This window comes from Lepisosteus oculatus, chromosome 5 (genome assembly GCF_040954835.1).
Source record: "Lepisosteus oculatus isolate fLepOcu1 chromosome 5, fLepOcu1.hap2, whole genome shotgun sequence".
NCBI lineage: Eukaryota > Metazoa > Chordata > Actinopteri > Semionotiformes > Lepisosteidae > Lepisosteus > Lepisosteus oculatus.
The window spans coordinates 15,042,206-15,067,897 of NC_090700.1; the positions used below are offsets into that span (position 1 = coordinate 15,042,206).

Below are 25,692 nucleotides of genomic sequence, written 5' to 3' on the forward strand. Positions count from 1 at the left end.
AAATGTCAGAACGACTCAGAGACTATCCCAGAACCGCGTAAGATACGGCAACATTTTGGACAACACACACACTGGGACTGTAGAAAGATATCAATTAATTGTGTTTGGAAGAGGGAAGCCAAAGCACCTGGAGGAAACCCACACTGATACAGGGAGAACTTTGAAGTTCCAATGTCTGCTGCTCTATGTATATTTCCAAAATCTTGGGATCTAAGAGAACAAGAAAAAAACAACCTCAGAGCCTAAAATTCTAACGCCTGTGGGATTGATTAATTTAGTGGAATTCAATAGAATACAAAAAAAGCAAGAAAGCAAATGAAGTCTCAAAAAGCATTATGGAAAACAGTCAAAAGCTCTCATCTGCGCTTTAAAGGAGAGATATCATCTGAAACAGATGAAGGCAAATAGTGACAGCTGAACAGATGATGCCGAGGCCTGTGTTACTCAGATTTGATCAACGGGAGCTGGAAAACATCCACATCTTTGTGTTTGAGGGACAGGCTGACAATATTGGCAACTCGGAATTCAAGAATTAGGGGAATCATTCTGTAATCTGGTTTGATCCCCGTAGATTATAGTGTAAAACTCACAATTTTTGTATTGTGAATATTGATTGTTATTCACAAAAAAATAATCTCTTGTAGGTGTTGACAGTCTTACTGTATGCTAAAAATGTGAAAGGAAAAATCCATTATTAAATGTTCCTTTGTGAACAGTATGCTACCTTTACAGATGAAAATACTGTAGACTCTCCAGCTTTTTAAATGAGTGGATATACATATTAAATAATTTATTACATAATGACATTTACAATGAGATCAATGTGGAATAATTAGAATGCTCCACAAATGTCAGCTAACCCACCAAATAAGTGACAAAAAACACTATTACTGGGGTTATAAACAACAAGCATAAAGATTACAAAAACAGCATGAGCTGTGATTGATTTGCTTTAATATTCTTACTGCCTTCTTACTGCTAACAATGAAGTTCTCTTATCCTACAGAGGGTTAAAAAGTGCATCATGCGGCTGAGATACAGTAAGTAGTTTTTTCTTTATACTTGTATTTTCCAGACGCTGGTCCTGGATTAAAGTGAACTTTCCATGATAAGCTTTATTTTAACATGAGCCTTTCAGGCGACGACATTTGTTTGTGTCTATGTAAAAAAAAATCTGTGCTTGTTTAGGCAATTTAGGTTTCGTATTCACTGATTTGTGCTTGTTAAGCTTTCTGACTACTTTTTGAATAACGAAATTCTAATTCTCATCAGACCAGAAATAAAGAACTGGTTTTGTCTTTAAATTCAGTGAAATACACCACAGTACAGATTATAAAGTCACAGACAGAAGAGAAGGGACTGGTATATATTGTACTTGGAGAACTAAGAATGGTAGCTCAGAGCTGTAGAACAATTAAACTCCTGTTATGTGTTTTTGATTACGTAACAGTATGTTTTAAAAAAAAAAACAGACTCTTATTCATTGCACAGACCACCAAAATTTCAGCATTTAACTGATAAATACCATCAGGGTCCAACTCCAGGGATCAAAGGAAAACCAAGTTTTCCCTCCACTGCTAAAACTCACTTTTGAACATAGAGAACTTTAAAATTTGCATCTTAACTTCTAGTTTTACTTATTTGTTTGCCAGATACATTGCAACCAAGGTGAGTCACAGTAAATAATATAACTGCAGAAATAAAATGCAGCTATACAAGATCACAAATAACTGCATCTAGTTCAAGACAAAGTGCACACTGGTCCAACAAAATATAGAATACAATATAAACCTGGTGATATGGGCAACCCTAGCAGAAATGTTCAATTAGAATGCTAGATGAATGTCTATAATTCATCTAGATGATGCTGTAAAGAAGAAAATAGTTGCTCAAATTCTTTACAAACCCATACAACAAGTATAGAAAAGGGTGTTGTAAGAGTTTACAGTCCTATCACCTCACCCAAGATGAGCCAATAATAGAGGGTTTGGCAGTGGTACAGGACCCATACAGTATATGCCAAATCAATTTTTTAAATTTATAATCTCCACTTATTTTTGTATGCCCACCCTATCTGGAATAGTCCACTGTGTGTTTTAACATTTACTATAGGTTCACAGCTATGACCGCACACAGGGGAGAACAAAGAAGAGTGTGTTAATACTTCTGTCCTCTTCTCCCGGTCTACACACTGCCTCGTCCTGGAGCTCCAGTGCCAATGAGATAAGGGCGCGTCCCTCAATGGGACCTCTGCATACCTGCCAGCGCCCGGGAGGCTGCAGAGAACGGGAAGAGCCCTGCTTTCTGCTTCCCCGAGCCTGCCCTAGTCAGTCTTGAAAGCGAACACACAGTTGTGGCACAGCTGTGCTCTGCTTGTGGGTCTGCTACCGTGGCAACCGCAGCTTCGCTTACATCAATTAAACAAGTGATGCTGAGGCCTTGCCATCACAGTTTGACAAACTTCATACTCTGGGATTATAGCAGTTTCTCACTGCAGCTGCATCTTTGCTCCACTCAACAACAATCAGCCTTTCCAAGATCCTTTGACATAACTGAGCCGTTATGGCTGTGGCTGTGGAATCTTTCAAGCTTGCTTGAACAGATGTAGCGCACACAAGCTGGTTGAGTGATATAATGTCGAAACTATCCGAAGAATGATCCGCGAATCTAAATCAACAGCCTTGGGCTAGCCATGCAAAAAGATCTCAGGCTTTTCAGTAAACAAATCAAAGATTTTTTTCAAAAGTCTTTTTTCCTTTACGCATTTTTGAATAGATTACCAAATAGCCCCAGAGTGCAGATTCATTGAGTTTTAAACTACAGGTATGTACAGGAATGATAGGCTGGCATCCCTCTCGGTCCCAAATAATGCCATGTTTTTGCATCATGCTTTGGTTAGCCTGAGTAATTACAGGATGTGATTTGCCTTAATTTTTAGATATTTTAATCACGGTGCAAGAAAATAATCCCGTTTATTTAATTAACTTATGCTAGAAGCAGACAGTTTATACTAGTTCTAAACTGGAGAAAAATCCATAGCCAAACATCAGTGCTAAATGCTATTTTCATTACAAAACGTGTTTACTGTAGGTGTCAGGGAAATATTTTAATGCAGCACAGAGTTTAGCTTGGTTTTAATTAGGCCTTTAATTCATTTATAACGTTGATTTAATGATGCTAACAGGACTCTGGGATATTTGCTCATGAAATGAAAATGAAGCGGAACTGTGTTTATCGTTGCTTCAGAAGAACCTGATACTTGAACCTGATATTGCGTGTCCTCAATATTTCATTTTTGCAAAATGTTTTCTTGCATTCAAGCCTTAAGGCATTCTGTGCTCTCTGTTTTACAGGTACAACATTTGTTTCCAACATTTCCTGCACCTGAAAAAACACAACCAAAAAAAAAGAGCAGTAACATAAAGCTATCCTTCAAATCTATTTCTTAATACATGTCAGTACAACCCCAAACCAAAGCTGCAGTCGTCTCCATTTTTCTCCTGGTAATGTAATAATACAATAAGTGCATTGCATTTCCCCTGCTCAAGGGATTAGAGAAGGCACGGAATTCTACATTAGCGTCAGGATAACATTTTAAGGGAACAGGTTCATATTTTTAAATACGTAGAAAGTAAGATAGCACTTGCTTTTGGGTGCATTAGAATTAACTGACAATACCATTTCAAAAATGGTTTTGCAACTCCATATAGGTGTTTATTATAACTATAAGAATGTAATATAGTATAATAAATAAAATAGCACTACATGGTGGCTAGTATAACTGATTCAAAGTTTTTGGATCCTGTGTTCAAACCCACACTGCTGTGCCTTCTATGCGGAGCTTGCATGTTCTCTGTCTGTTAGCATGCATTTCTTCCAAGTGCTCTGGTTTCCTCCCACATTCCAAAGATATGATGGCTAGATTACCTTATGTCTCTAAATTATACATGTGTGCACATTTATATCATGCAATAGGCCGGCGTCCCATCTAGGGTGTAGTCCTGTCTTGCACTCCATGACCACTGGGATAGACACATGATAGACTATCATATATGGCCAGAGCCTGAAGAAGTACAAAGTCTGGCCAACCAAAACATGTTGAGGCCTCTATAAACCAGAGCCCAAAGTGTAACATGCAAAGAACAAGAATGCAGTTTTCAGCGATAAGTGAATAATTCAAGAACATGGTTAATATTTGTCCATGTTCTTTTGGATATTTGTTGATAACCTTGAACAGTTTTAACACTGATGTTGAGACAACATAGCATTCATGTTTTAACTTGTACTGATAAGCTCAAATCCCCACCTCATTTAAAGCAGTCTTAAGCAATATTATGTTTTTTTTTAATGCATATTAAACATTTGGTGCTGTCTACAGTTGGGACCTACAGAGACCTTTTTTAATTTGCACATTTTACTTTATTTTAAACAGCCAGCTGGGAACCTAAGACAATATTGGTTTTACCATAGCATCTTCAGCCCAACATTATTATTGTCCTTGTAAAGGTTGTACAGAAAAAATAAAACAAAAAAAGTACTAACTTAACATTACTTTTTAGAAATTTAACTGTTTGAAAGTTTCACTGTGTAACATTTTTACATTCCAATAAGCCAACATCCATTCCCTTTCAATGTGTCTTTTTAAATGTTTTTACATTTTACATCTTACATTTACATTGAAAGATGTTATGTTATTGATATATTAACATTTTCCAAGTATTAAACTGATATATACAAACCATATCAATAGAAATAAAGAAACAATTTAAAAGGAAATTGCTTTGTTTATACAAACTCCCATGTTATGATCATGGAAATCAAAACAACACTGCAGATGAAATGCATTGCTCTTTTAGAGCAATTGAAATCAGTCTGTTTTTCCAATACAACCAGAGTACATATAATATCTTCTGATTCAGATGACAGCTTGTTCTGCGTTGGTTCCTTTCCTGAAAGTCACTGTAGTGTTACAGGGATTTCTAGAATTAGACTTGATTATTTATGGAGCAAAAGCTTGAAGTACTTTTGGAGGATTTAGCCATTTGTTTTGTTTTGTTTTAGAATTTTACTTAAACTTATAATAGAAAAGTTCTGCCTTATAACCAAATGCAGCCCATAAAAACTCAGATACTGACCCCTAATCCAAAACCAACAGATTTAAGTTCTCATTCATACCTGTAGCCATATCCTTACTTAACACTTGACCTGCAATGTATATATATATACAGTATATGTATGTATATTGTTGTTTCTGTCTTTTTTTCTTCGTCTTCTGTCTGTACACCAACACTGCTGTTGTAAAACAACTTTCCCCCCTGGGGGATAATGAAGACTCTGCTGAGGATCGGAAATTACAGATTTGGAAGTTCATTACTATCAAAGTATCCAATTTAATTGACACGTTGAAGGAGTAGTGACTAGTAGACTCATACGTGGAAGTTTATATATAACCAATTTATATGGTTATATGTAATTTCTATGTTACACTGTGTTTCCCGTGTAATGCTTCTTGATACAGTACCTGCACATCCATGTTTGTTTAAATCATCAATTTGAGTCCTGCTGCCCTCAAGTGGTCGTACTTTTTATATTGTTTCAATCTCAAACACTAGACTTTTTTATCATTTATAAACCACACACTAAGAAATATTGGGGTATTTCACTTTAAAATATCAAATATCCACTACACAATGCTGATTGAAAAGACGCAGTATACTACGTTAAAATAATTACTACAATACACGTGGTAAAATAACCTACACGCTGCCAGCGTTTCACCAGAAACATACAGTACGAAGGAAACGTCAGCGTCTGAATTTTAGTTCCTACTGTACCTCCCAACCTTTAAGGGAAACATGGCGTCTAGATGTTACAAAGTATAGCATTTCCTTAAAATTGGATTTAGTGATTTCTAGTATTACAAGGCAACTAATTTGGAAAGTCGGAAAAGTCACTGCTACCGGTGCATTTAAAATACGTGTTGTTATAACTGATACAGTATTTCTGATCGGGATGGTTTCGTAATAAGGCATAGTAACATAAACACAAACAAAAATGATACCTGTATGTATATCGGCTACACAAAACGCATATTATAAACAGCTTTTTCGTTCTAAGCATGTGACAGTCTTTGGGGATCTCCTTTTGCGCAGAAGAATTGTCCAGCATAACTTCAAGTGGAAGAGAGCCACACATAGCAAATACGAAGTATGTGCTGCTTCTGTTGTCTAATGGTTTGGTAGGAAATGACCAATACGACTCCCTAATGCGACGGTCTAATTCTTTGCTTCGAGTATATTCGTACTGTATATTCGTGTATTAAGTGCTTGTTGTCTGACTTTGTATCTTGTTCTCTGCAACGAACATGGAGTTGCTTAGTTTTGTGGACATGAGGTATTTTTCAGACATTTATATGACAAATTACAAATGACTGTTGCTTTGATATACCTATTAACTCTTTCAGAAATAGGTCTTGTTGGTAGTACGTATTTTTAATTAAAATGAATAATGTAAAATTAAAATTAAAATGTTAAAAGTTGTTTCCCACCTATAACATTATCATTATTTTATTTAAAAAGAAATCTTGCCACAAACTTGATATTTTTCCTTTCACAGATTGAAGAAGGAGCAAGAGGTCTTCCTGTTGTCCATCACAGTAAATATGTTTGTGATCTTCCACCCAATCACAGATTTCCAATGAGAAAATTTCCCAAGGTCCTGAACTTTCTTCTTAAAGATCAAATAATAACAGAGAAACAGGTAAGATTGGTATTGTACTGTGTAATCCTAGTAAGAACAAAAACATATCCTTGTGCTCCTGAGTTATAAATAACTATACACCGAAGTTTGTAACCTCAAAGTGAACATCTTAGTGTTGTCAAAGGCATTAACTATTCTTGTCTACTGTGAAGTGTGAAGAACACCTGAAGAAAGTTGAAGAGGAAAAACTTTATTTGACCCTTAATTGTGGTGTGAAGCTAGGGATACAGTAGCTGTTAAAAAAATCCAAACGTTAATTTTCTAGGACATACTGTACAGTATGTATGTGAGTTTTTGTTAAACTGATGAAAATACCCTATTTAATTGTTTTGTATTCATTTACTGCTTTGCATTTTGATGTACTGAGTGAAATGAGGCTATGATAATAACACTTGTTGCCATGAAAACAAAAGGAAAAAAGGATAGTTCCTTGCACTTTGGAGGTGAAGGTCCTGTATATAAAACTAAACAATAAGAGGACGCAGTGACCTTTTTGGAACTATCCACCCTGGCTTGTATCTTCAAGGTGTGCATCCCCGAACCGGTGTCTCAAGAGGCTCTCTGCCGTGTGCACACAGAGGAGTATGTGGAAAACTTCATAACTGGGAAGACCAGCCAGAAGGAACAGAAAAGGACTGGATTTGTCTGGAGTAAAGGCATAGTACATCGCTGCTTATATGAAACAGGTACAAAAGAAAGGAAAGGTGGTTAGTAGAGTTTAAAATACATTTAATTTCTTTACAGTTCATACTGATCTTCCTTATTTAATGCACACATTATACTACATTTTCCAGGATGCTACTGTCTTTTTAGGTTTTCAGTTTCATAACACTGTTATATTCCTGTGAAGATGTATTATCCTCTAACAAATCTCAATAAAAGTTAAAATTTGAGGTTTTGTATTCATATAGTGAATACATTTTGCCTGACTTCTAATTTATTTATGTTGCCCACAGTGGCATGCATTCAAGAATGAAATATCAGATTCTTCAGTGATTTTATTTTAACAACAGAAAAGCTCTACCATATTAATCCCCTCATTTTTGCTTAATAAAAGATTGACAATGTTGGAGCAATTTAGAGGCTAATTATACATTATTGGGATAATGTTAACTAGCTGTCATGAGATTAGCCATAACTACTGTACATGTCCAGTACTATTTCACCTAGGATAGAAGCCCTGTCCAACAGCTTCACTCTTCAACACAGTCATAGTGCTTGAAAAGGAACAAGCAGCCCTTTTCTGTTGTGCATTGTAAGAAAAGCTAGGCAGCAGTTATGTCAACACACAAGAATTATGGTTCGAATACAGGAAGACTATTTTAAAAACATAGCACGTGAAATGTACCCCATGAATGAGACAGTTTAGTCTCCAAGGAAAAAAAACTCTCAGAACTTAATATATAGATATAATGAGGTCATCTGGCCCTTCTTTCTCTTCTGGTTTCTAGTAACTATCCGATCCCAGAATCTCATTCAACACTTTACACTTACTGGGCTTTACAGTCACAAACTGAACAGTTCTATACCTATTACTGTCACATTAAGCAATGTTGTAATTCACATGTCTCAGGTGAATACAGGCTTAGCAAACTGTGATCCTTGTGAAGGAAAAATTCAAGCATGGGGCTGGCTGTGTTGTAGGTGGCACACTACTCGCGGCCGAGATTGCACTCCAAAGAGGACTGGCCAGCAGCACGGCGGGGGGCACTCACCATGCCTTCCCCAGCTTTGGTGCAGGATACTGTCTCCTCAATGACCTGGCGGTAGCGGCCAAGCAGTGGATGGACAGCTCTCACCCCAAGAGGAAGATCCTCATCGTTGACCTGGATGTGCACCAGGTACCATGGTTGTAAAGGATGGGGAGGAATATTTATATGACAATGTCACAATGACAAATTCATTTGCAGCTGAACTGGCCTGCTGGGGTTCTCAGTTTTCATGCATTCAATGCTGTCACAACTTGTGTCACGGAAGGTCTTTGTCGGTTTGATATTGCTTTAATCTCATTTAAGGGAGATGGCACTGCTTATATCTTCAGAGATGAGCCAGGTGTTTTCACTTTTTCTGTGCATTGTGGGAAGAACTTTCCGGTTCAGAAACAACAGAGTGACCTGGATATTAGCATTGACGAAGGAATGATGGATAAAGATTACCTCAATACAGGTATTGTACAGGCTTTTGGAAAAAGGAACCTTTAACCTGTTACTACATATACTTTTTCTTTTCGTGAACTGGCTAAATCCAATCTTGGCAATATCTAAATTTTAGAAATGACCCTTTACGTTACTACTATCCCTCTTGAAGTACTGCACCGGGCAGCCAGTTCCATAATTATAGTTACCACCTACTGTACTGTAGTTACCCCAAAAACTCACAATTAAAGTGTAGCTCTCTGGAAACTCTTTCTTCCCTGCAATTTTATTTTTTATTGTAAGAAAAAATACTGAATATTCCACCAGCTGGTCACTTCCTGTGCTTTAACATATGCACTGGTGAAGCACACAATTCATTTTTATTTTAGAAAGTGTATTAGAGCAATATGCATCTCTAGAATTTTGCATACTGATGAATAACGTCAGAACAATTCATTATATTTAGCGTTTTTATGCAGCCATTTTCAGTAAAACGAATGTTCCTATAGCAGACTAACCAAGAATTGTTCACTGCTAGGCCATAGGAAAAGCTGCTAAGAGTAATTAGACTCAGTGGTAAAACACAAAGTGCCTCAAAACTCTTAAATGTTCAGAATAGAACTGAGTTTGGGAACCCTGTAATAGTTATGCACTAATATTGTTAAGAGAATTAGCATTTGAAAATCTTGTTAAATTATTTCAGGTAAAGGTAAGCGCTCAAGTTCCTCAGAAGCATGCGGTCTTAATCATAATTTTTCAGCATTCTTTCCTTCTTTCTAAGTCGAGACACATCTCCCCTGGGTGCTGGAGAGCTTTCGTCCCGATGTGGTGCTCTACGATGCTGGTGTTGACCCCCACAGAGAGGATGAATTGGGGAAACTTGGCTTAACAGATGAGGGTAAAGTCCTATTTCTTTATTGGGAAAAAAAGTACTTCTGTCTCTTGACAGTCATGCTTTGTAACCCAGGAACTGTTTTTCCTGGAAACTACTATTTACTTTTTCTGATTGACACCGGAAATATGATTCTTATTAACGCTAACCTATTAGTTAGAACATCCTACTATGTAATGTAATAATGTAATGATTAATCATCAGATTATAAACAGTGCAATGGTTTGAGTAGTTCTGCAATATTTTCTTTGAGTTATGCTTTTTTTTCCTACAGTTATTGTTCACTGTGAAAAATTACTTTCCATTCAGTTTATAAAATGTCTGTGCTTGTTTATTTTATTTTTCACAGGACTGTATCAGAGGGACATGTATGTTATTGATGCTGTTGTAAGGAGGGGCATTCCCATTGCCACAGTTATTGGTGGAGGTTATTCCAGAGACATTGATAGACTGGCTCTCAGACATACTATAGTCCACAGAGCTGCTGTAAAGGTAACACAATGCATATCTACTGTACCAGTAACGGTCCTTTATTATAAAAAAATATATTGACAAAAGCATTACTTTGAATTCTAACATATGCCTTAAAATTTTGTAGTGAGATGTAATCAGACTCTAGTTGTCTTATTACAGTATTAAGAAGAATGAAACAAATAGAAGAACTGAAGTACACATCTTTGGTAGGAAATTCTTGTTTCACAAACCAAGGTGTGAACATTTAAGAGAAAAATTAATTTCACAAAGCTTTAACATCATAGGAACTTGGTGTTAAAGAAATGACAACATATTTATAGTTGTTATGGAGATCTGTAGCCTTACAACCAAATGGGTTCAGTGTTTTACATTGTTTTGTGTAATTGTGCCATGTACTGTAATTATTCATACAGTATACTGTATAGACTGCTTTGTTCAAAGTTTTGCTCTTGAGGCCAAATAATGTGTTATGTGCAATCCAACACAATAATAAACTTGAACATACATTATAGGGAAATTTGTTGAAGTTTAGATGTTTTAAGTTGTGTAGATACATAATTTCACATATTTTATACTTAAGTGAGTTTTTCTTTCTCTGGTATATTGCAGGTGTGGGAAACCAGGGGGTTGTGACTACAATGTGTGATCATTCCAGTTGTTCCACAGAAAAAGATTTATAATGTCTGCCTACTTGAAGACCTTTTATATTTTTCTTATTCTGGATGAAAACATTTTTGTATTTGCATTGAAGTTTTGTAAAAGATGAGGAAACACTGACAAACATACTAATGTACATGGACAATTAAGTTAGAAAACATCAGTATGTTCTATGAGACAAATTGCTGATACTCAAAAGTTGCATTATTAATGCATGCAATAAGTGCATTTTATTTTACAAGACAAATATACGATTATTTTAAATTAAATTCAGTTAATTTTATGGAAACCATGTCATTATTATGCCTTTTTACTGTTAAGAAGTGTTTCTGTGCTGTCAAGAGACATGTTGTGAATTCTCTTCTATTATTTTCACATAGGGGTCATATTATTAAGGGTAATTATGCATGTTGCTTTTTTCTTCAACTTGAATGTTTACATACTGTTATAAACGGGGGGTTATGAACATTGAGAAAGAACATCAGGAAATGACCGAGCAGATTAATCAAAAAGTAAATTAAATAATCATAACTCCCAACTTGTACTGTAAATGATTTCTGCCAAGAATATACCTAAGAATACCACATTAATTATTTGTTCTCTGGCACAGTTTTTGTGAAAAGAGCAATAATTCAGGGACACCCGATTAAGCAAATATTAACAATGACAATACAGAAGTTTACAGACAAGGTGTCTCAGAGGCCTAACATCCTAACCACACAGAAAATCCCAGTCTCTTACCCAGTATGCAATTCTTAAAGCCTACAAAGATCAGAATAAGAGATAAGCTGCTTTCTAAACTAAATAGAATACAACCTGTGGTTAAATCTCTCTATCAGCAAACCTGAATGACACAGAATAAATGGGAATCTCCCTATATCCCTATTCTAAAATGCACTCACTAAGCAGGAGGGCCTGTTTCTTAACTCAGGAACTCCAAGTTCCCTAAAAAAACTACAGAATAGCAAGCTTTCTTAAGACCTCTTGCCTGGCACAGGCTTTATGTTTTGTATCCTATCACGTGGTCTCTGTTCTTTTTCTCTGTTCTGTCTTGATCTGATCTTATACGGTGTCTTTCTGGACTGTTGATTGACACTTAATCATTTACCCAGAACTTAATTAACTAAGCCTAATTACTAAGGTAAACCAAGGTAGACTTTATGATTGCTTTTTTGACCACTGAGTCTGGACTCCCTACATCTTAGAAAACATTGCCTTTGCTTTGAAGCTGAAAATGTTGACACTATCTAGACATCATCCATTTTTTCTTTTGAGATATATCCATAGTTATCTACAGATGTAACATTCTGGTCTGCTTTGGAGTGTCTGTAGTAGGTTAAAGTGAATATCCTTTTTTATGTTTCTATGAAAAACTTGTTTTTATATATAAAATGCTTATTTTAAAGTTGTGTTAATATCAGAACTACTGCAGCAGTAGTTTTGTAATGAAGATTAAGTCTACCTCACAGTCAAAATAGGTGCACAATACTGGATGACCCTTGCAACTTGATTAATAGCATTTTAAAATAAATGTTACATTTCCATCACTGTTGCTTACACATTTAATTTGTATTTTTTTATATTTTCATTCCTTAATTGTATGTATATAGATTTGACCATGTTAAGCATAGGTTGTGAACCTAATTGAACTACTGAAATTGCTAAGTCTATTTAACAATAGTTACGAAACGCTTTCTGTAAAGCAAATAGCCCGAACATAATCAACGCTAATACCATACATGTTATGCCTTAGTAACAACCTTCATACACCATGTTCAATAAAGGAGATTGCTAAACCTATTATTATTATTATTATTATTATTATTATTATTATTATTATTATTATTATAGTAATTAACCCAAATTATTGTGCTAAATTATTGCTGAAATGTGGGCATGAAGGAACAGATTATAATTATTTTCCAATTTATTCTTTAAATCCTTAAAATCTGAAGTACATTTTCTTCACCCTTCACAAACGGTCTTCAAGCGGTGGTTTTATCGCATTTTGGGACTCGCGTTTCCCTCGTCCTGTTTGTCCCAATCCGCTTCTTGTTGTGGGCTTGCGTTTGACAGCGCGGGTTGTGTTTAGTTCGCGGGAAGACGAGCTGTATTTGTAATTATAAGCAAGTGAGTTACAGTGCTTTGAATATATACAGTATATAAAAACTATTAAGAAAACTACTTAATAAATTACAGCGAAATGAGTTTATGGGTGGATAAATACAGACCGACCTCTCTGTCGAAGTTGGATTTTCACAAGGATCAGGCCAACATGTTTAAAAACCTGGTGAGTCTTGGTGAGTCTCCTGTGTTTTGGGGGGTGTTTTTTGTAGTTTTGTACCGTGAAAAGTTGCACGCATTTTCCTAAGAATTCTTTACCTACACTGTCGGATAGGGTGCGAAGAATATGACAGGATCTGGAACAATTTAGGGAAAAAATAAATAGTATTTGAGAGCAGCTCTTTAAACCACAATTTCGAATAAATCTATGTTCTCTTGCACTCTTTGGTCTTGGCGAATATTTACCCATTTATGCGTGTTTTTCAGGTGCAAGGGGGAGACTTTCCCCATTTGATGGTGTACGGTCCCTCCGGAGCTGGAAAGAAAACACGGATTATGTGCTTGCTGAGAGAGCTCTACGGTGCCGGGGTTGAAAAGCTCCGAATTGAACATCAGTGCATCACAGTAAGGACAACTATTAAAAATAGACTTTTCTTACAATTAACAATAAAAACCAATAAAACCTTTTTATACTGTACTGAAGGGCAACACCCTTTTATGCCAATAAAAATAGGTCAGTCCTGAGATTGTAAAACTTGCATGTTTTAGTATCCATAGTAATGGGTCGGAAGCATTTAAACTATGTTTTTGTATAAACAGATCTCTAACCCTGGTCTTAGACCCGGTCCGGCTAGGCATATGAGTAACCTTTACATCATTAGTTGTAAAGACCTCAAAAAATGTAACTGATCAGTCAAACAGGGTATGTGTTCAATTTAGTAATTTAGGGTTCATTTGGAACCAAAACCAGCACGTCCTTGTGCCTTCAGGGGCCAGTGATCCCTTAAGGGTCACAGATTGCTTAAATTATCTGTTCCTAAAATATGTGGTCCTCATCTTTAAATAGAAGGTGATTTAAGGTGACCTAAAATAATAACTTTATTGGGACTGTAGGGCAGCGAGTTGCAGCTTCCTAGCCTAAAATTGATTAATCCACTGTACAATTTATTTCTAGTCTCCAAATACTTCTTCGATCGGGAAATTGAAAATGTGAGATTGCCAAAAGGAATTTTACTGCGTTGTGAATGTAATTCAGTCAGAATTCTAAGGGTAGATAAATTGTACTTCACAGCAGTGTTCTTCACAAGTTAATAGGGAGTGTTGTGAATTGGCATGCTGTGTTTGATTCAGCATATTAAAGTCTTTTGGATCAGACAGGAAAGTACCTTTCTGCAATTCTAGACCTGATCTGAAAGTCTGATTGCAGGCATGCCATCTACTGTATGTAAAGCAGAAGTAAGCTGTGTCCCATTCTTAATTAGAAATGGTGTGCAGTGGGTCTTTCTAATGCCAGATGTTAATGGTTATGACAGAAACATCCATGTGCATAAATATTCCTGGTTGGTTCTGACAGACCAATTATTTTTCCCTTTCATTTGCAGGCTCCTTCAAAAAAGAAAATTGAGATCAACACAATAGCAAGCAACTATCACCTTGAGGTCAATCCCAGGTAAATCATCTGGAGAGCAGGGAACATGAAACAGAAGTTAAAGTAGCTTTGAGGAGTTTGTTGATGGTATTTGAAGATTGGTTGCTGTGTAGTGCAAGTGAATTTCAAATAGTATTGTTAATGAGAGGACAAGTAAAGCGTTGCATATGTTCTCTTCCCATCAATTGCTTAAGGGAATATAGACATAGCTTTAAAACCAATTTCGGAATGTTGTATTTTATAATATGTGGTATTTTTCTTGTTGCTGTCCATAATCACTAGAGTAATCTCAATTGCTCGAATGAAGGAACAGCTGTCTTAACGAGATTGATTTGTACCTAAGTGATGGCTCTTCGTGAACTCGCTGTGTTCTTGTTAGGCTTTCAGGTTTGCTACTGGTGCCAATTTAGAAAGTCCAGAAAGATGTCTGTGCTTTCCTGAATCTCCAAACACGTTGTCTTGCAGTGACGCAGGGAACAGTGACCGTGTGGTTGTCCAGGAACTGATAAAAACAGTGGCACAGTCTCAGCAGATCCAGACCAGCACCCAAAGAGAATTCAAAGGTGAATTGAGATGCCTGTGCTTGGTTAGCGGAGATGGTGACGAGTTCTGTCACTTTGATGTTAAAAAAAATAGCACAATTTAATGCAATCTTCTCTAAAGCAGTTTATTAAATTAGTTGTAAGGTCTTATCAGTGGTTGACAGGTTAAATTCAGAATTACAGCAGACCCATCGTAGTTTTAAGGATCAGAGCTTTTAAACGAAACCCTCTCTCTTTCAAAATCGAAAATTCACTTCAAGAAATGTATCTTTTGGACAGTGGTGCTCCTGACTGAAGTGGACAGGCTAACAAAGGATGCCCAGCATGCTTTGCGAAGGACGATGGAGAAGTATATGGCGACCTGCCGGCTGATACTGTGCTGCAACTCCACCTCTAAAGTCATTGCTCCCATCAGGAGTAGATGCCTGGCTGTGCGAGTGCCATTACCGAGCGTGGAAGAGGTGGGTGCCGTGCTATAGCCTGTGAGACGAGGCCTGTAGGAAATCGGTGTTTGTGCCGCAGCCTAATTGGGGGCAGAAGTACACTTCGCCTTCTTGGGCTTGATAGCTTGGTGGTGAACCATTACTTCCCCAGAGCTCCAGGATCCTAGATTCAGGTGCTGTCTGTTTGATTGAGTGGGTATTGTAACCTAATAAAAAGGAAGGGAGCCTTTCGAACTCTGAAGAAATTAAATAGCTATTATTTTAAGCTGAGCCGTCTTGTCCTGACTTCACTGGACCTCTAGTCAGTGGTTAGCGTTGTCTCACAGCTCCAGGTTTCATTTCTGGTGCCTGTCTGTGTGGAGTTTGCATGTTCCCACTGTGTAATGTCTATGCCTTGGGGTACTCGAATTTTCCCACCTGCCTCCTGAATATTTGCAGGGATTCAATGGTATTTCATTGAATAGATGGATTAGAAATTCACAGTCGACTGTTTCAGCCCTTCTTAATACACACAGCATCTTGGGTCGCACAAATAGTTTGGTCCCTCTTGATATGGGGGAGGGTTGTTTCCAGTACATCTAGTTCTCGTAATGGGCCAAATAATCTCTATGTTAAGGCCTTTCTGATTTTTTTAATTCTAATTTCCATGACAGTGAACAAGTATTAACACAATGTCTTGTTTAGAACTTGAAAAAGTGCTTCGCCAGACACATTTTTAATTCAATAGCAGAGTGCCAACTGAACTTGGTGTTTCTTTCATCAGTAAAATTTGGGTTGTAACACCATATTGTGATGTGTTGTGTGCAGTAACTGTGCCTGGTGACACAGAATAACCTTTTGTTCTTTGGTCGTTTTAAACTCTAATGTGTTATTTTACAATATATTTTATGATATAAGTGTATAAAATGTCTAAAGTAGCACGCTTGTATTTATTGTGCCATTTCAGCTCAGTTCAGCCTGACAGGGCCGTGTTAGTGTAGCGTGGATAATTACTGAGAGAGACTTGGCAAACTGTGTGCTATGACACGGTTTGTGGCCTTATCACACTGCATTCAAACAGACAGAAAAGCATTTAGCTTAAGGCTGCTGCTTTTAACCTTTACATTTTATAGATGGAGAAAAGCCTTAAGCAGTGTTGTACTGTATGTGTCCTTTTCTCCTTATAAAAGGAGTAGTAATTCTGAAAGGAAACATGTATGCTGTATTGATAAGTACATGTGCTTTTGTGAGGGTTTAATTTGGCAGATTCAATAGACTCAATTTCTCACTTAGTCTTCCTTATTATGAATGCTGTCAAAAAGACGATGAGGCTGTTTTTATGAGAGATTCACTTACTGGCAATTTTATGTGTGACGGACTTCTCAATATGCCATCCTCCTTCAAAGTACAGTTACATAACACTTTCTAATGTTACTAGTTTTTTGCCAGCAGAGATGTTTACAGAGCCTAATTTGATGCATTTACAGTATGGACATACATTATTTTGAAGTTATTGGGAGTTGTTTGGGATCTTTGTAATAGATTTGATTCATCGCGAAGCACTAATATTGGCTGGATTGTGGGAGGGGTTTCAGTGACGAGTTTTATTTCTTCTCAGTCAGAAAAGCAGTTGTTATAAAACAAAATAAAATAGGGGGTGTAAAGTCTGGATCTTCATACACTTTCACTGTCACACTACAGAACACCACAGATATCACAAACCTCAGTTCTGCATGCATGCCCCCTTTTCTACAAAACATCTCCAGTTACGTCTTTCATAACTGTACAGAATGATTTTTTTTAAATGAAAGAACACTCCACAAACATATCTGTTGTATTCTGTTGTAAGAATTTCTCCACTCTCCCTAACTCTGTTCAGTTCTTTGGTTTGGATGTCTGTTCTTTGAAACATAAATAAGGATGAGGTTGAGCTTCCTCTCTTTATCACGTTGCCCATGGTCTGGCTGTAAGTCAGTCATTCCCAATCGTGGTACTGGAGAGCCACACATCTACGGCTGGTTTTCACACCAGCACAACTTCATTAGATCATTGGAGCCTGACTTGATCTAAGAGGTCCAGTTGAATTTTTGCATTTTGTTTCTAGTCACAAGCTGGGGATTTGATTTCACTTACAGATTACAAGTTAAAGCTCGGCCCCAAGATGTTTAAGAGCTGGGAACAAACAGTTCAAATTAATCTTATTATTATTAATTTAATGAAGGGTTTGGTTGTGTTACTGAGAGTTCAGTTCAGGAACCAGGACCAGGATTGGGAACCACTGCTTTAAATGGTCTAACAAAAATAATAATAATAGTTCCTTACACTTATGTAGCGCTTTTCTGGACACATCCCTTAATGCGCTTTACAGGTAATGGGGACATCCCTCCACCACCACCAATGTGTATCCCCCACCATCTGGATGATGTGACAGCAGCCAAAGTGTGCCAGAACGCTCACCACACATCAGCAATTAGTGGGATAACGGAGTGATGAAGATTATTAGGAGGCCTTGATTGGTAAAGGCCAGGGAGAAATGTGGCCAGGACGCTGGGATTTTTAATGACCACAGAGAATCAGGACCTTAGTTTTACATCTCATCATAAGGACATTTTACGGTATAGTATCCCCATCACTACACTAGGGCCTTAGGATCCTTACAGGCTGCAGGGTGAGCACTCCCTGCTGGTCCCATTAACACCTTAGTTTTTCCCAGGAGGTCTCCCATCCAGGAACTGGCCAGATTCACACCTGCGTAGCTATGGTGGGCTGCCAGTTGTCAGCTGCAGGTGATATACCAGCTTAAATGAGTGACTCTCTCTCTTTTAAGGTATGCAGTGTTCTGACCAGCGTGTGCAGGAAAGAAGGCCTGATCCTTCCTGGGGAGCTTGCAAAGCAAATTGCTGAGAAGTCGGGGCGCAATCTTCGCAAAGCTCTGCTGATGTGCGAAGCCTGCAGAGTGCAACAGTGAGTTCATGGGGAGCAATACCTGTTCACGTGACCTGGCATCTACAGAGTATCCAATTTGGGGGGTTAAACAACATCTCAGGCTTTTTTACACTGCTTTTTAGATGGATTCGGATTTCAGAGTCGACTGTTTTGGCCCATCTTAATGCACACACAGCATCTCGGGTTGCACACATAGTTTGCTCCCTCTTATATATCTTGGCAGTCGAGTAAGGAGCTTGGTCACATGCAGATATGTAAAGAAGAGAAATAACGTGGCTATGAAGCCTACTTCAATATTTAAACAGGAAGACACAAAATGCAAATGTTGTCTGAAATCAAAAATGTAATATTGGTTAACATTTCAACCCGAAGTTAACATTCACAAACTTGTTTTCCAATGCTGGCTTCACAGCCCAAACATTGGATTTCCTTTCTTTCCCTTTCAGCATGAAATGAACCTTCACCTGTTCCTTTTATTATTATTATTATTATTATTATTATTATTATTATTATTATATAACCAATTATTACTATATACGCAGAGGTAACACGTGTTGCTGCTAACTTGATACAGAAGTACTTTAGTCTTTCTTGACATGTCAGGGACCACATAAGGCGATTTTTGAAGGGGATTAAAATTTAAGATCAAGGCATGGGACCATTGCTAATTTTACTTACTAGCCGCGGTTAAGACACAAAATACAACTGTACTTCAGAGGTGCAGTTTATCTTTATTGCAAAGTGTTAAATTATTTGAAAACTGTGTAGAATGTAAGTGAATGATAAAAGCTGTCCTCAGTTAAGGAAAATTCTGAACATCTTGTGTGTATCCACAAGGTGGTGCACACACAGTATGTACACCACACATCCTTTCCAGGAGGATCAGCATTCATGAAGTACTCGGACTGTAACTCAGGGACTTTAGTGAGAAGTGACGTTTGGAAAATTAAACCAAGACACATCGGAGATCAGTGTTTCATATGCATGTTCATTTCGGTAAACAACGCAATCTACTGTATCTCCAAGGTGTTTGCCACTGTGGCTGTGGAGCTGTGTGGGACCGGCGAGACTGAGAGTTTGTGTTCTGAATATTAGCCATAGTGTCCTCGCAGAATGATTTTTTTGTGTGTGTTACGCCCATCAATGTCTGTGCATGCCTGCAGAGGGGGTGATAAATGTCATTTCCATAAAAGATAATCCAATTAGTAGCAACGTTTTTGTGCAGATTTTCTCAGAGGGAACACGGATACACGAGCTCACCAGGGAGACCGGGGCCTGATCGTGTGGCGTATAGAGGATGTCAGAATAAATATTAATTTCTGCATGAATATGCGGGGCCACTGACTCATAACCTAGCTTGGCATGCAGAGGTCTGCGTTAGTTCACAGGGGGGTTTAATTAAAAGCTGCCTGTAGCGATCGGCCACGAATTAATGTATTCATAACAGCTCCCCAATGACGACCAGAAAGCTTCTCCGAGAGGTCATTTCACCGGTTGACGGTCCGTTGGAAGCTTTATTCTGGACTTTGCTGGAATAAGCTAAATGGTTAAGAAAAACAGCTCTGTCCAGAGGGATATGATGGTTTTCCCCTGTGATTTTGGTGTTCTGCTGCGTTCGTTTAGATTTGCATTTTGGTCACTACTGGATTGCAGTATGTCTTTGTTTTTGTTATTTCACTTGATTTTTGACGTAACGTCCATTTTCAACATCGGCTTCTGAAAGAGCTCCAGGATGCTGGAGCAGAGGAAGGGAAATGGCAGAAATAGATCAGTGCAGCACCGTTGTGATTTAACTTATGGACAATAAAGCATGATGTGTAGCTGACTTGGTTCTGCAGAAGGTGTCCCAGTAGTATGTATTGAGAACCTGCTTCAGATGTTATTTTTATGGCACTGTTCAATCACGTCCAAAATAGTCTTAGTAGAAAGACCTGCCATCATGGAAAGCCTATGAAGAAACCCGACAAATAAATTATAGAACCGAGAATACATTCAGATGTAATTGATTATTGCATATGATGTATTAGAAGTTATAAAACAAAATGACACATGATTTCATATAGGAATCTTGCAGTTTTGGAATATCAAGTTATTATTTAGTGGGGGAAAAAAAAAACCATAACCTAACACTGCCACTTAAGATTTTTCTAAACTAATGGATTAAAGGTTGTGAGCTTTTAGAATGCTAAAGGAATGTAGAAGAATGCTAAAACCAGTTTTCTTGATCCCAGGATAGATCTGATTGTTGAGTGCAATACGTCTACTGTGTTTTTGTTATCGGAAAAATAGATCCATTCTAAACGGTTCGCAGCCTTTGACTTGCATGAAAGCACTCGGTGGAATGGAACATCCCTGTTCTTAATCTTAATTGAAAGAAACAAAAGCGTTCCTGTAGTGAATCTTCAGACTGCAAGTCTTCCTCTTTATCTTTAACCCCGTGTCAGATTGCTTTAAAGAACTGACTGTCCTTGATGGATGAATGGATTGAGTTCATTAAATTACAGCACATTAGAGTGTGTCATCAAATCTTTGCTTCGTGTTGATTGCCTTCTTTCCAGATGGATGGACGGTATGGTCAGCTGGTATTTTCGTAGCGTGATCTGAAGTAATGGATTATGTCAAATATGCTCCAAAAGCCGAGTAAAAGAAAATGGGCTTTGTAGCCTTGGTTCTACATTTACATTATAGATGTTTAGCATCTTGTGCAGGAGTTTGAGTGAGTGTTTATTGTTTCCTGTTTATTCTAAACTGTTGTAGATTAAAATAATTTCACAGTTTTACAATGACGGGGGGTCTTTCGGCACTGTGTAGTACAGAAGGTCTCTTCAACTACTTGAAACCCCAGGGAAAGGTTTAAAAGTCCCAATTTGATTCTTATTTTTCCCTTATCAGTTGTTTGTGCTGGTCGAAACAGGGTTTTTGGGCACAGAAGTGCCAGTCTGGATGCAGTATGTGTCTTTAAGAAAGGGTGTTCAGTTTATTGTGTAAAACAGGTGATTAAGAGATCCGGTACTGTATGTAGAACAGAATTTAGGAGACCCCGAAGGCTCCTGAGTTGAAGACACAAGCTATACAGTTGGACTTGCCTAGAATTAACCTAACCTCCTGCTTTACTATGTAACCGATTGCTTGGGACAACCGCTGCTTCACAATATTAAGATACGCAAAGGCTGACCTCTCCTGTGTTTTGCGTAGGTATCCTTTCTCTGTGGACCAGGAAATTCCTGAGACAGACTGGGAGGTTTATCTGAGAGAGACAGCCAACGCCATTGTCAGCTTGCAGAGTCCACAGAGGTGAGCGCTGGGCTGGACATTCAACTGGCTGGAAAACATACTGTAGGCTTTCAGATTATTCTAATGCTGGTCCTAATCTGTTACCTTCCATGGCTCAGTGCACATCCCAGTTACACAGCCTAAACGGAAAGAGTGGTACAGACTGTTAGGAATTGTTCTCTCTCGTGCAAGCTGTGAACCTACTTTAATATGACTAGAAATCATCAAGGGAGATGGTGATGGTGAAATTTTAGTATTTCTGTTTCTGCAGCATGGAGATCTACAAGTTGAGAGTTTTTTTCCCCATCCTGAATTTTTAAGGAAAAACACATTCTGAAGCTGTGTGTGCAACATGACAAATCAGAGGCACCCTCAGTGGACCTACAGTAACCGCATTTCAGAAACATTTAAGAAAAAATCAGCTGATGCAAGGGCATGTGGTTTGATTAGACGATGTCTAGATCAAATCATGTTCTATTTTTCACTTCATTTTGGCTGTACTTCATACATACTGTGGTGGACAGAACAGTGTCTGAGGTTGAAAATAGTTATTTCCATTTTAAGGTGGTTCCACTCATCCTTTAACATTTGCAAAAAGCAGGCACATTCAAAGGAACAAAAGGTGTTTCACATTTTAAATTTCAATTAATCATACAGCATACATCCGCTCACTGGGTTACATTTGTCTTGACATAAGGTTGACTTTCCATCAAATCCCCTGTAAGTCCCAAACATTTTTGAAGTACAGCAAATGATATGCAGTAGATATAAAAGAACAAGTAGTGAGTTCATCCACAGATAGAAAAGCTTAGAGTAAGCATAATGCGGTCACCAACAGCTTTCACTAGGGCACCATTTTATGCCCAGTATTGACTTCTTATGCATAGGCTGTTATACCTCATGCTTTTTTGCTGAATACTGCGAATAACCCACATTGAAGTTTTAACAACTTAGCAGTATGGTATATGATAATTAAGTGTACCCTACAGTATACACTCTTTAAAAGGTAATTCACTCCAGTGTTTCATTTATTTCTGTATATTTTAAAGTGTAAGCTATATTTGGTGTTTAATTTGACTATAGGATTCAAAAATGTTTTTCTTAAAGTATTTCTGTTTAGAAAGGTTGTGAATGATCTTTCTTGATCATGCACAGCACAGAAAGTGTGTCTACCAACTGGTGTAAAAAGCATATTACAGAAAGACATGTGGAACAGAGTCCTTACGTACTGTGTGAGGAAGGGGTTTGTCTTTTGACTTCACGTCTTTTTTCACTCTTCATTTCAGACTGTTTGAAGTCCGGGCAAGACTGTATGAGCTTCTCACTCACTGCATTCCTCCAGAAATCATCATCAAGGTACAGTTTTCGTTTACCTTCTGTCTGATGTTTTTTTCTGGTTTTAATTCATTTGATATACAAGATTTCCTGACAACGAGCAAACATTCAAGCATGAGTAAAACATACTAGTGACTAATCTCAAGCAAAAAAGATCTGGTGGACACACCTCATTAAAAGTGTCATGCATTCATACTAATTAGTGTTGCTCAATTTTTGGAATGTTAGCTTCTCCTTAGAATCCCACTTTGGCTTTAGAAAATGGAGTGGAAAAGCAGGCAGCCATCTTAAGCTCCAATTCAGCCAAGTAGAGCTCTGCTTTACCTAGGAGTATTCTTTAGGTCAACAAGTCAGTAGAGGCTGCTCATCCATCCATTTTCTAACCACTTTATCCAGTACAGAGCTAGAGCCCATCCCGGCAAGTAGTGGGCATAAAACAGGATACAACCTGTACAGGACACTAGTCCATCGGAGGGCACTCATAATGGGGCCCGTTTTTCCCGAATCCACAAAACTTACCAGTTATGTCTTTGGACTGTGAGAGGAAACCGAAGCACCCGAAGGAAACCCACATGAACATCGGGCGATCATGCAAACTCTGCACAGATAGAACCCCAGGAATTGAACCCAGAGCCTGAGCTGTGTGAGACAGCAGTGCTAACCACTGAGCCACCGTGCCACTCAGTGGCTCTTTGTTCTCTACCATTTTCTGCATGTGTGGCTCTCAGACCCCTTGTGATTGAGGCATTTGTCTGTAAAAAAAGACATTCTTTAAATTCTGTTTTTCTAAACTTCAGTTCAGTTACTGGACACAGTGTCCAATAGAACATACAGGCACCAAATGTTGTAGAAGAGGTTATTATGCATTTGTTGTAAAATGAAGTCAAGGTAAATCCTGATTAAGTCCTTCCGTATTGTTAAGCCCAATTTAACGTAAGATTGAAACCCACGATTAAAACCAAAGAAGTATCTGTTAAAATTTGTACCACATCATACTGTCTATAGAGGAGATGCTTCTTCACGAATGAACTCTCTCGTTTTTTTTTAAGTATGATTTTGTTCTTGATTGTTCCTGCACCATTATATATGCAAATGTCTTGAATCTTGACAGTTCGTTTTTGCCTCTTGTTTCAGGGCTTGGTCTCGGAGCTCCTGAGCAACTGTGATGGACATCTGAAAGCTGACGTTGCACAGATGGCTGCTTACTATGAGCACCGGCTGCAGCTTGGAAACAAAGCCATTTATCATCTGGAAGCCTTTGTGGCCAAATTCATGGCCATCTACAAGAAATTTATGGAGGATGGGCTTGAAGGCATGGTGTTTTGAGATGTTTAAGTGTATAAAATTGTCCTGTTTATAGTGCATTTTTCAAATGTTCATATGTACAGTGCTGAACCTGCATCCTTGAGTGGTGCTTGTGCACGCAATCTGGCAGAGAAATGTTTAGCAACAAGAAGTTAATTCAACGCTGAAAATAAAAAATGAAAGAAATAAAAACGTTTTAGGTGTGGCATCAGTTAACTTCTGATTGTTCCTGGGCAGCTTGCCCGCTGACACAGCTGTAAGCTTCTCAGGCTGCTGTGGTATTTGGTTTTGTGACACTTTATCAAAACCAGATTATTGTCATTATAACATTTTGAAAATGTGAGGCCTGTGTGCTAAGTAGGCAGTGGAGTATCGGGAACCAAATGGAAGTTTGCAATGATCCATTAAATAAACTATAAGGCCATCATTAATTTAAACCCTGCGATAAAGTTCCGAGTATCGTTTTATTTTAGGTCACACAGATTTTATTAGAAGTTTCCTGAATTTGTCATTTTTAATTCATTCTCCTTTTGTCTCAAAAGTCTTAAATATTTAAAAGCACCTTTCCATGAACTCATGCTTAATGAACAAAAAGTGTTTAGTGCAGTGAACCTTTAAATACAGCATTTGCACTGGTGGAGGAGTAGATGGGAGTTCTCAAGAGTGCAAGTCTGATGCTTGTTCTAAAAAACACCCATCTTTAGCAGATTGCTGTTGTGCACTGTACAATGATGGTAAGCCAGATAGGGAAAACCTTTAAATGCTGCAAAAACCCCAGATTGTAATGCTCCTCCAAATTGTTTGTACAAAACCGACTAATGAGAACTGCAGCCTCGCATATCTTCAGGATGCCCTAGACATTGTGTATACTGGATTGTACAGGCTGCCTTCTTTCAGGCTTTTGATTAACCTGTTCATCAGGAACAGGTGCATTCATAGAGAGTTGCGTCCTGATTTAACCAATTAATACGTGCATAATGTATGCCATGTGGTTGCAATGACAAAAGGTTATTGCATTAAAATTTCAGTACTCAAAAAGTATACCATACTATGTTGAAAGAAAAATAAAGTGGATTCCCATTTCTAATCATATTCAAAAAGCTACAACACTGAGCATGGAAAGCATTTGATTTTTACCTCTTTGAGGTGCGTTTGCAACTTTTGATTGGATTTTTCAGCGAATGGCAAAGGGCAATATAAAGGTATTTTTCTTCTTTATTTGGTACCAAGTTTAGTATAC

General features: G+C 37.8%; 2 protein-coding genes across 2 annotated transcripts; both read left to right on the forward strand.

The window, feature by feature from the left end:
* The first annotated feature begins 5,718 nt into the window (after window positions 1–5,718).
* On the forward strand, window positions 5,719–11,507 carry hdac12 (histone deacetylase 12). The gene is made up of 8 exons (XM_006628215.3): window positions 5,719–6,207; window positions 6,616–6,759; window positions 7,286–7,445; window positions 8,404–8,600; window positions 8,775–8,925; window positions 9,676–9,792; window positions 10,136–10,278; window positions 10,870–11,507. Exons 1-8 carry the CDS (start codon window positions 6,055–6,057, stop codon window positions 10,891–10,893), a joined length of 1,089 nt encoding a protein of 362 aa, XP_006628278.3. The 5' UTR covers window positions 5,719–6,054; the 3' UTR covers window positions 10,894–11,507.
* A 1,448-nt stretch (window positions 11,508–12,955) lies between these two features.
* Window positions 12,956–24,644, forward strand: rfc3 (replication factor C (activator 1) 3). Its single transcript, XM_006628168.3, has 9 exons — window positions 12,956–13,207; window positions 13,468–13,605; window positions 14,583–14,650; window positions 15,095–15,192; window positions 15,451–15,632; window positions 18,421–18,557; window positions 21,735–21,833; window positions 23,099–23,168; window positions 24,282–24,644. Exons 1-9 carry the CDS (start codon window positions 13,121–13,123, stop codon window positions 24,471–24,473), a joined length of 1,071 nt encoding a protein of 356 aa, XP_006628231.2. The 5' UTR covers window positions 12,956–13,120; the 3' UTR covers window positions 24,474–24,644.
* The last annotated feature ends 1,048 nt before the right edge of the window (window positions 24,645–25,692 follow it).

Bases quoted from the DNA above. Each gene is read 5' to 3' on its own strand.
- hdac12 (XM_006628215.3), top strand. From the start codon at position 6,055: ATGATACCTGTATGTATATCGGCTACACAAAACGCATATTATAAACAG. The intron at 6,760-7,285 runs GTAAGATTGGTA...TGTATCTTCAAG, and splicing joins AAATAATAACAGAGAAACAG to GTGTGCATCCCCGAACCGGT. The intron at 10,279-10,869 runs GTAACACAATGC...GGTATATTGCAG, and splicing joins TCCACAGAGCTGCTGTAAAG to GTGTGGGAAACCAGGGGGTT.
- rfc3 (XM_006628168.3), top strand. From the start codon at position 13,121: ATGAGTTTATGGGTGGATAAATACAGACCGACCTCTCTGTCGAAGTTG. The intron at 13,208-13,467 runs GTGAGTCTTGGT...CGTGTTTTTCAG, and splicing joins CCAACATGTTTAAAAACCTG to GTGCAAGGGGGAGACTTTCC. The intron at 21,834-23,098 runs GTGAGCGCTGGG...TCTTCATTTCAG, and splicing joins AGCTTGCAGAGTCCACAGAG to ACTGTTTGAAGTCCGGGCAA.